The sequence below is a fragment of the Dipteris shenzhenensis genome, chromosome 7, assembly GCF_047967505.1.
Source record: "Dipteris shenzhenensis isolate YYH24624 ecotype China chromosome 7, Dip_SZ_1.0, whole genome shotgun sequence".
Taxonomy (NCBI): domain Eukaryota; kingdom Viridiplantae; phylum Streptophyta; class Polypodiopsida; order Gleicheniales; family Dipteridaceae; genus Dipteris; species Dipteris shenzhenensis.
The window spans coordinates 22,130,398-22,141,905 of NC_141602.1; the positions used below are offsets into that span (position 1 = coordinate 22,130,398).

The 11,508-nt window shown below is 37.8% G+C and overlaps 1 protein-coding gene across 1 annotated transcript; it reads left to right on the forward strand.

Moving 5' to 3' along the window:
- The first annotated feature begins 1,750 nt into the window (after positions 1 to 1,750).
- On the forward strand, positions 1,751 to 3,524 carry LOC147900100 (putative thiol methyltransferase 2). Its single transcript, XM_087376963.1, has 8 exons — positions 1,751 to 1,960; positions 2,096 to 2,226; positions 2,353 to 2,439; positions 2,635 to 2,735; positions 2,820 to 2,919; positions 3,007 to 3,053; positions 3,177 to 3,255; positions 3,348 to 3,524. Exons 1-8 carry the CDS (start codon positions 1,831 to 1,833, stop codon positions 3,381 to 3,383), a joined length of 711 nt encoding a protein of 236 aa, XP_087233089.1. The 5' UTR covers positions 1,751 to 1,830; the 3' UTR covers positions 3,384 to 3,524.
- The last annotated feature ends 7,984 nt before the right edge of the window (positions 3,525 to 11,508 follow it).

Genomic DNA, 11,508 nt, shown 5'->3' on the forward strand with positions numbered 1-11,508 from the left:
ACACAAATTTTCCTTTGCACATGCTAAAACACACACACTTGCCCACATGCCCTTACCTAATTCACTGTCCTTCATAAGTACACAAATACACTTATGACGTACACTCCTCTACCTCATTGGCTGTTTTCCACTGCCAACCTTGCTCAACTACCCTCATTGATTTAGTACAAGGTTGACCCTATCCTAACTTCTCTCCCATGATCCTCTTCACTGCCATGCACATTATATGCTTCATTTTCTTGGTTTCGTTTCACTCTAGCTTGTATCCTATTCCCTTCAAAGAGCCTCTTATAGGGGCTTGCTTGTATGCTCTTGTCTGACTCTCACCCCTCCTCCATCGTGTTATTCATAAAACTCTTACAGATCACTACTCCTCTATAACATAGCCTCTCTTTTATGCAACCTCTTACTCAGGTGCTTGACTGACGATGCTTGTTTAGTAACTTGAAGTTATATGGCACTTTTGTTTTATTCATGTCAATCGGGATATACGTTGAGCCTCGGGTCTTAGTGCATTGCTCCTCCCTTCCTTCTTGTTATAGCTCTTCTTGTGCACAGCTTCTTTCTGTAGCTAATCCTCTCCCTTATGGCCTTCGCCCTTTAAGCTTGATTACAAGGTAGTTACGATTAATCTTGCATCGTTTTTATTGCTTGTGTTCATGTCTCACTCAGGCTTACCACACCGACTTGCTTTGCCACTCTTCCCTTCATGTAGTCTCTCTTCCTCGACCCTTCATAGCAAGCTCCTCATTTCCTTGCCTTTTGAGATTCCCATGAAGTTATTGGTGAAACTAAATGTGAAGCTGCCTTGGAGATGTATGTGTTCAATTTTGTATATTTAGCAGATTGATGATGTCCTTTTAATTGTAGTATATCTATTCATGTTTAGCTATGTATATTGAATTTTCTGCTTCTAGGGATATGAAACATTCCATGTACGAAGTCCACGAGACATAAAGCTAATTGTTGTTGAGACTATTTTGCATAATTTGATTCCAATCAAAAACATATTCGAGTATGTTATATTAGAGTGGCATGTCAGAGATATAGGAAATCTTATCCTGTGCTAATTGTTTACCATTCTACATTAATACTTAAGTTTGGGTGTCTCATTGAATGTTATGTCAATTGATCTTCACTCGATTTGGATTTGTTTTACGCTAATGAGTATGTCATTAAGAATGTCAATGACATATGAAAAAGTATGGGAACCCAAGAGGCCTATCTTATAACTATGACTACAACGGACTCAATGTTGGCTTGTGAATTTGAGGAGAGAGAAGGTTCAAGAAAAGAGTCCGGTGGGATAAAAAAGGCTTGCACTTGAAAATGGAAGAAGAAGAGGGTGTGGGGTTGCACCCAAAAATTGTATGATTGGACTTAATATGTGCCTTTAGAAGAAGGGGTATTGGATCTAGCAAGCTCCTTAAAATTGACAAGCAATAAAATGTAGATTTTTCAAAGAAGAAAGGAAGCTAGAATCCCATGAATCAAAGAGTGAAAGAACCTAGGTGGGATTTTTCAATGAAAGAATCTAACATGAAAAGATTGGAGAGCTCGGAGGACTGAGGAGGTTGCTATCTGGCAAGAAATTTCTACTTGCAAGTGGAAAGACCACCTTGATTTTAATTGGATAGAAGGGCAAGGGGCGTCACGAATGACGCAAGCATGTAGGCATTCATACGCGTGTCCTCCGTTCATCAAACCCATGCTTCTTCACTCCCCACTACAAATACCCACTCCACCTCCCTCGCTTCTCCATGCGAATTCCTTGGCTCAATCGCTTTTCCTTATAATTTGCATCCTCCTCCTCTCATTTCGCTAATCGATATGGCTCCCATTCCTTCCGAAACTGACCTCCTCGTTGACGAGCATGGGAACAAGATCCAAGGCGCATTGTTCCCTTACCTCACAAAGACCGAAGCAAAAGTTCGAGAGCTCGTCAATAGCAAGCCAATGGGTATAAGATTACTTATTCCCACCCCAGTAATCTGACTGCCACCCTCGTCGTTCTTCGATCTCGTTGCTGCACGTATTCTTTGTTTAATACAGTTGATCTTGTTGCATGACCTGTTTCTCTCGCCTGTTCAAAAAGACTTCTGGGATAAATGCTGGGAAGAACATGTAACTCCGTGGGACGTTGGCGGTGTAACTCCGGTCATTGCCCACCTTGCGAAAGAAGGCTCACTTCCAGAAGGGCGGGCACTAGTTCCTGGGTGTGGTTCGGTAAGCAATAAACGGACGATCGATAGATTTTTGTTTGTCCATGACAAACGTATCTCGAGCTCGATTCAAATATGATTTTGCTGCGTACATTTTGCATTCAGTCTAATCTCTTCTTTCATGCGGCAGGGATATGATGTACTGGCCCTTGCAAGTCCAACACGACATGTTGTAGGCTTGGACATCTCCGAAAAGGCTCTTAAACGTGCCAACGAGGTTCGTAGAGCAGCAATTACATGTTCCTAAACATGATTTCACGAATGTCGTGCGAATTGCATATTTACTTGATAGCACGTTAATCTCGTAAGAACAGTCCAAGTCTCGCGGCATTAGCCAGTATCACAGTCCATGCATCGTTACGTGAATAGTGGCATGATGTCTAAGTGTTTAGCATGGTGTCGATCGTTACAGATGGCGGCTGCTTCCCCAAATGGCGAATGGGTGGAGTTTCTTAACGCCGACTTCTATACATGGGATCATGTTGAGGCATTTGACCTCATTTTCGATTATACGTAAGATTCCTCACCTTGGCTTGAGCTCAACGTATCTCTCCAGCTATAATAAAACAGTGACTGAATTGTACGTACTGGCCTCAGGTTTTTCTGTGCGATGGAACCGCCTATGAGGCCAGCATGGGGCAAGCGTATGGCGGAACTGCTTGCACCCGGCGGGGAGCTGCTTACGCTGATGTTTCCAGTATGTTTACTCCCTGTTCGCCTTTTGAAGCTATCTAAATTGAGTGTCACTGGATGCAAGTTTCCTGACGCGCTTCTTCTTTTGCAGCTGGACGATCACCAGGGAGGTCCTCCATACGCCGTGTCAAAAGAAGCGTGAGTGGATTCATGTCCTAGCTATTCCGAGTTCTCACGAGTTCCAAGTTCTGTATCACCCTTTGCCTCTGTAGTGCTTTGCAGGCAGTTCGACACTGAAGCGATAAGTATGATAATTTGCAGGTATGAGGAGGTGCTGCATCCATTGGGCTTCAAAGCCTTCTACTGCAAGGATAATTACTTAGCGGTTGATTCGCGCGAGGTGGGTATCGTTAAAAGGCTTCGTGATTATTTTCCAGAAGCTTGACAGTTCGAGAAGATTGACGGTTGGCTGATCATCTCGATGGGCTACAGGGACGAGAGATGGTGGGTCGCTGGAAGAGAGTGTGAACTCAAGTTATCATACGAAAGTGTTGTCATCACATCTCGCAGTCACCCAATAACTTGAGCTATTCTCGTAGAAACTTTTGGTTTTACTTTCTTAAATCCTTTGTTAGACCTAATGCTTTAAAAGAAGCTCTCCACTAAGCCTTCATCGTTTAATGCCCATTCACTTTTCCACGAGAGTAGGAGTTTTTTCGTCTTCTTTTCATATTAAATGAAGAGCTAACTAAAAATTTTAATCAATCTTTGTGTAAATATTGCATCCTTACAATGAATAAAAACCACCTCAAAATATGACCACACCTTAGCACTAACCATGCTAAGAACACATCATAGCACTAAGTAATAATCTACTTTAAAAACTCTAATATTTTTTGTTGTTATCATTTATTTCAACAAATCAAAAACTAAAACGTTATAAACTAAAACAATAATAACAAGACAATCTCATATAAATTATTTTGAGGAATCCCTCATCAATAAGATATATGCGCAGACTTTTTCAAGAGTACTCTATAGCATCAGGTAATATTTACATGAGCAAAGGCACAAATTCACAAGGAACTTTTGACCAATCTCTATATAGTGGAGTGCTTCTAAACTAGGAAATTCATGCACATTTGCTAGAAAGAACTAGCCATTTTCTCCTCTTTGTCTAGAGAATTGTATTTGCTATATAGCTATCCAGTAAATGTGAGCCTTTATATGGAGAATCAAGTGGATTTTGCCTTTCTTATATAGCAAATTTAATTACCTATGTTGTACTATCTAGTAAATGTGAGTTTGTATATGGAGAATAGATTGGATTTTAAGTTTGTTATATAGTGAATTGTATTTCCCATATAGTACAAGTATAGTGCTATGTAGGAAATGCGAGTTTTTATATGAATTTTTAGTTTGCTATGTAGGGAAGTGTATTTCCTATGTAGCCCAAGTATGTTCCTATCTAGGAAATGTGAGTTTGCATATGGAGAATGAATTAGGATCTATGATTCCTATATAGAAAATGAGGTTTTTATCAAGCACATTGGACATAATATATCTATCTATTACCTATTAACCATGCACAAAGGAAAAAAAACAACAACGACACTTGGCAACTTGGAGACCAAGAGCATGCCACATATCCAAAATTTGAACCTTTTGACCTTTGAAATACTCTCTTTCATTTGAGAATTCCGAATTGGAAGTGATGCTTGAAACTACCTTCATGGTTTTTGAATTTGAAGCAACGCATATATACCCCATGACTGCTTACAAAAATTGGCCTTTTAATAATTAATTAATTATTTAAAACTTTGCAAACAGTCTTTCATGAACACTCCCTATGCTCAGACATGTGTGCATGTAAGCAAGATAGACCAACAACATGTAGATGCAGCACTTAGCTCAAATGTGACCTATACGAGTGACAGCTTCCTTTTCTTTTCAACATCTCAAGGTTTCCTCTATCTTAGACACTAGATATGCCACAATACATTATTCATGGCAACTCAATGGGTGTGTGAGGATAATATTTTTAAAAGAAAATAAATGTGTGTCATCTATCTTAGACACCAGATATTCCACAATACGTTAGTCATGATACTTAATATATTAATACCTTCATGCACCTAGAGGCATCACATCCGTCCATAAAAATGACCAAGGTTGGATGCGTCTATATCCATTTATGACATGAAGGACAAAACATGGGTTTTGTAAGAGATATAACTAGATTACATGGGTTTTGTAAGAAATATAACTAGATTCAAGGATGATTCCTTGATGATTCACGTTTAAAACATGCATAATGTGACTTCATATCTAGTGTTGTAATGATTTGCATTTTGAATGAGCATAATGCACTTCATACCTTAATCCATTAATTGTATAGTGTCATTCAAGTTTGATTTCTTAACCCCCTATTCAATTTTCCTTGTATCATAAATAATCTCGGAGGGTCCAACTTGGGAAATGTAAGTGTAACATGAATGTTCAAAATGTGGGGTATTTTTATTCTTCAAACTTACAAAAATATATTAATGACAGGAGTAATTTTATGCAATATTTTAAAGTTAATAGGTAGGGTGCATTTATTCCCCAAGTCCCAGAGGTAAAAAACTTGAATTTTTCGTCTTCAAAACACCTAGATAAGCCAAAATGTTGAAATTTTTGTTGAGTTAACCTTCATTTTACACCACCACCAAAGACATTGAACTCTTGGGATTCATACTATTGATGATGTGCAATGCTAGTAGTTTAAAGGATGAAACTTTGAACTTGAGTGCCTTCACAAGGTTGTCGAAAATCCTTCGACTCTTTATATATGCATTGCTTCTTTTTTATTCCCCAGATCACAAAGTTGAATGGGTTCCAGATATTTATATTCTTTTTCACATGAAAATGGACTAGATTATTTTAGTGTCTAGTTAAATATTTGTGTGTGTGTGGAGAGAGAGAGAGAGAGAGAGAGAGAGAGAGAGAGAGAGAGAGAGAGAGAGAGAGAGGGAGGGAGGGAGAGAGAGAGAGAAAGAGAGAGAGAGAGAGAGAGAGAGAGAGAGAGAGAGAGAGAGCGAGAGAGAGAGAGAGAGAGAGAGAGAGAGAGAGAGAGAGAGAGGTACATATGCTAACACATGCACGTGTTTCAATTTAAAGAGATTTCCATTTTATCCTAGCATAAGGATAGGTCATAAACAATTGGAAGATATCCTATTCTATGGGCTTGAAATCTTTCGCACATCCCCTTTCCCTTCAACATCCCAAAATAATAGAATTTGTCATTCAGATATATTCTTTACTTCAAACATATGTAGAGGTCATTCCAATTTGTATATCTTCCACTCATAAACTTACTTGTCACATGCCATAAGTATGCATAAGTACTCTCATGTCTCTATGTGTGCATAAGCACATGTTTGCACACATGGTTTATTAAGGATGAGGCATATTTTCGAAGGGTGAAACTTTTAGTTTTACATGCTGTCAAAGTTTAAGAATTAAATGTTTTTATTTCTCTTCTTCTTAAATTGTACTAGAGTCTATGTAGGAGATATCACAAAGCCCCTTGACAATCTTCTGTTTTCCCTAGCCTCTAGATTTATAGGCAAACCCTCTCTATTTGTGTGACTTTTTTGTCCATCTGAGGAGCCTTTTTGTCAGCTTGACTTCCTCTCTTGCTCCTCACCTTAATGAAAGGATATTGTTCATAAGGAAAAAAGGGAGCTCATTTTGGGGCCCTGAGAGAAATCCACAATTTCTACTTTTTTCATGAGTCTGAAATATAGTAAAGTAATAAAATACTCCTTAAAGTATACATAAGTACTATAAACATGTCAAAGAATGATAGTGGATGAAAGATCAAGATATTCTTCTATATTCACTCCCATATCTCATGAATGTTATTATTCAATGCTCCTACAAGCCACATCTTTCTCTCAATCATTTTCTAGCCATCTCCATGATCATTAAGCTTCTCTACCAAAACACCATATCTAATCTCGCCATATGCCTGTTTTTCAAAGTTTACTGCCTTCACGAGTCTTTGCCTTATAAAAGAGTAATGAACTCGCGAAGCAATGGAAAAACATTGCACTCAAAATGGCAAGACCAAACTCCAACTCTACAGAACAAGCCAACAAGAGAGATGACAACACCATCTTCATATTGATTTAGCTTAAGAATATGTGCCTCTTCCGAAACGGCAACACGTCGACGCCATGCAAAGAGAAAACATGACGCGAGAAGGTTTACAACATATCGACTTATGGTGTGATGGGAAGATTTATTCAAAATGTTTTGTCGGAAGGTCTATACCACCATTCTCAAATCCGATAACATTGCTGAACTTTGTGGGCGACGGAATAAAAGGTATGCATGGATACATCACGGCTCGAGTATCAAGTTGCGCACATGTATAAGCCTTTATACGAGCAAGAGGCGAACACAAAAAAACAACAGACAATCAAAAGTTCCGATTGAAAGAGCAATAACATAATGAAATTGAAGAACATACAAAGGCAAGGGAGAAGTTATGTAAAGCAAGATCGAAAGCGATCCCTTTGGGAGATAGGCTTACAAGTAGAAAACTTCGCAACATTACAGAATTGAAAGCAGGATGTGGAGGGTGCAAGTGTTGAGTACAAGTAGCAAGGTGAGATTGTTTAAAGTGTGAGATTGCTAAAAGTGTTTACTATTTGCAATTCTAGGCATGTGAATCTTCCTTTGTTTACTCTTATTTATGCATCCGATTTATAGGAAAGTGTTGGAGCCCTAAAAGGAGAATGTTGATCTGAACGCTCTTCCTACAAAACAAATGAAAGGTCTATTTTCAATGACTATTGCAAAAGGGATGAATGAGGAAAAGAAGTTTGAAACAATCAAACGCAATGTTGTGCAACAGTTCATGGAAAGCAATAAAGTTGATGTAAACTTAATTTAGGAGGCTCTCAATGAGAGTAGAGTTAGCAAGAAAGGTTATTCTTTGATTTTCAATGCAATGTCATCAACGTTTAAAGACCAGAGGATCAAATGTGTGCTTCTTCCAAATCCTACAGAAGTTTGGAATTTAAGAGGTTCACTCAACAAACAAGTAGATGATTTTATTGGTCAGTGGTTGCATATTGAGGATGTATTTAAAGGTAGTAAGGGGATGTGTATAATCCTTGGAATAATATTTTTGTTGATCTTGAGCAATTACAAGAAAAGGATGGTTGAATTCTACAGAATCACATTTGAAGAATGTCTGGGACGGCTTATATTTGTCATAAAGTTGGATAAATGTGAAATTGTGAAAGAGAAAAAGATTGAAAGAGTGACCATTACACTTATGAATAGGGCACTTGATACATCAATCACACTACAGAAAAGTCAAAGCATTTTAGTGTACAATCCAAGAAGCATATTTGGTGGTTGGGGGCATTTGAGGTAAGCGTCAACTTTCATTTTTCAAATATATTATTGTTTGATTTCATTTATTATATCTGGATGCTTCAATAAAGTTTCTTCATAATGGCAGGTAAACACCGAGGATCACCAAACCTTGTTTTGGATGTTTCACCATACCAAATACCAAAAGTCATCAAAAACCACGTTCAAGGAGGTCAACTTCATGTTAAAGGCAAGGGTGATTTCCAAGTTGATTGGCATATAGTAGGGGACCTCAAGACCCTCAAATGTATGTTCAACATAAGCAAAGGAGGTAGTTCAAAATCTCCATGCCTGTACTACAAGGAGCTAGCCCATGTCATGGATCCTAAATGGTGGAGGAAAGCTCCTAATAGGGACAAGATTGATCTTGAATTCAAAGTAGTTCTTGATATTCCTTTGTGTAATATACATATATGCACAATGCATGCTTTTTGTAGAATCATCGAAAAGCTGGTGTTTTTGTATATTGGATTTGATTGGAAGCTTCGACCAAAAAAAAAAAGGGAAGAAAGCAATTGCTGCATTAGAAAAAGTATTATTGGTCTCCATGGAAAAGAAGTCCTCAAATGGAAAAGATGTTCTTATCAAACCGTCAATTGGTGGAGTCAAAGCAAGAATATTTTTATCAGAACCACAAAGAGAAGGAAAACTTGGTAGATGATTAAGATATGTTTCCAGGGTGAGATATAGTTTTTGGAAGCATGTGCATAATGCAGTTAAAGATGATATGGCAGATGGTGTTGCTCGAAATGTTAAAGCAGAGGTATGGAAATCCTTAGACAAGCTTTTCCAACTTTGTGACAAAAAGACATGGACCAAGAGTGATCATCGTGAGTTAGAAGAGGAGCTGAAAATTTTTGGAAAATCCATGAAACAAGCATGGACAAGCTGCAATATAACACACTACATAGTAAGTTAAATTTATTTGTTTTGTGCGCATAGTTTGTACTTTCAAACATGGTTTACAAAGTTCTGACTTAATATTTTTTGTGATTGTAGCATATTCTTCACACAAGCACCTTCCATATTTTGTTAAAAAGTATGGATGCCCTGCAGTATGGTCAACACAAGGAATGGAAAAGTCTCATTACACAGCAAGAAATGCTTTTTTCTAACATACATAGCATTTTAGAGGAGCACATAAGGCAAATAGTCTCAAAGAAGTGTTCCAGTGGTTTTTTGGAGGTATACTTCAAAGGTTACAAATCCAAAAAAAAAATTCATTGTCAAAAGTTAAACTTTCCTTTAATATGGCACAAAAGAAAAGAAGGGCGATCCTTGATAATTAAACAGCTGCACAGAAACACGCAAAGTGGAGACAATCAAAGCTCTATGTGAATCACAAGTGCATGGATAGAGTTGGAAACCTTATGGAGCTTTATAACAATGAAGCAGAGGCTTTGTAATAATTTCCAGAAAAAATCATTATAAAAAATGAGCTGATTATCTATTCTTGTAGGACTTTGTGTCCTTTGTAACTTTTGACAATAGAATATACTTGAGTTTACTCTTATACTTCTTTTACATTAACCTGCTCTCCTTCGATCTATTTAGCCTCAGAATATAGAAGAAGTGGCTCTCTAAACCTAATCAAATGATGCTTTCCATAACTATCTAATTGGCTAGGATCTTTGATTCCAAGTGCTAAAGCGTAAGCAGTAGCGTAAGCAGTGTATGTCAAAAAGTACCCTGCCCTTGAGCACTATTTACCAAGGCCATATCCAAAAATGTCTACAGCAGATAATTTCTCAATTAATATAACTTTGTCATTCCGCCATTTACCTGGTACCCACCTAGAAACTTTGATAAACATTTTAAAAAGTAGACATCCGTCTCTCCATCATTACTTAATTATCTATAGTACATCAGAATCTTAGTAGCAGATGACATCTTGTTCATGTACTGTGCAAGGGAAGACAACTATCCAAGTCCCCTTTCTCGGTTCCCATAGGACCTTCTCAGAAAACTGTCATCTTTAATATACAACTATAGTAGAAACAAAGAAGCAATGAGAAACATATACAAGTCATGCTAAAAAAGATCTAGCAGAGAAAATCCTGAGATAGTCTAAAAAAAGAAGCAATGAGAAATATATACTATCTAAAAGATCCATGATAGTGAGATAGCATACCTTCATATTCTCATCATCCTCCAAAATTTTATCGGTCCAAAGATCAGTGCTTCTTTCCATGCCACTTTGTGTTTTCCTTTGCTCCTTCACCTTTGGCTGAATATCCTTTTGCTCCTCCAACTTTTGTGTTCTGATCGTGTTAAATGTCTCCTCATCCAGATCCTCCTCATCCATAGTTTTCTTAAAGCACATCGAGAGCACCTCCTTTGGATCAAATGTATCTTCTAGTACCATTAATTCATCTCTTCAATTCCAACATCCTTATCTATGCTACATCCTTGTGCAATTAAGGCCAAGCGCAATTAAGGCATAATTTTCTCTGAGGTCAAAGATGAAGCATAATCTGAAAGCAGATAATACTCTTGACCTTGAATAGTGAATGAAGGAAGGATAGATATAGCTTGTACTTGTCTCAAAATCCAGTCCTTCACTGGACATAGCTCCATTTACTGTTTGTGACTTTAAGGCTACAAGATCCAAGGCTGCAGCCTCCTTACTCTCTTCCTCAAGATTGATATCCTAGTTCTTGTGCCTCTTCTATATTTTTTCCTTTTTCTTCAATATCAGCTTCTTCCCCAGGATCTTCCATGGCCTCTTCTGACATGTCTTCAGTACCTTCATGATGACAAAGATTTGAAAACATAGCAAAAGTAAGGCTTACCTCCAATAGCCTGCATCCTTCACCATGAATAGTACAAACCGCTTTTGTACTTTTTTGGAAAGCTATCAAACCTCCTATTGATGGGAATTTGAAGCTTTTTGTTTGTAATCAAATCCTTGGCATGGACGTATGACTTCCTAGATATGGTGTCTTTTTGCTTCTTTGAAATTTTTTGAAACTCTGCTAGCTCGTCTGCTAAAAACTTTGTGTGACTCTCCAAGATTGCAACATAATCAAGCTCTTTATTCCACATGTCATAAAACAAATGGTAATCCTAATGAGCATCACACTTCTCAAGGAAATAAAACAGTAACAAATCTGTAGGCTTTTGGGTTTCTTTCAATGTCTTTCCCTTCAACGGGACTGTTGTTTTTACAAACGACATCTCTGGAACACTTGATAACTCGATTTTATCATTTCTCTCTTTCTTG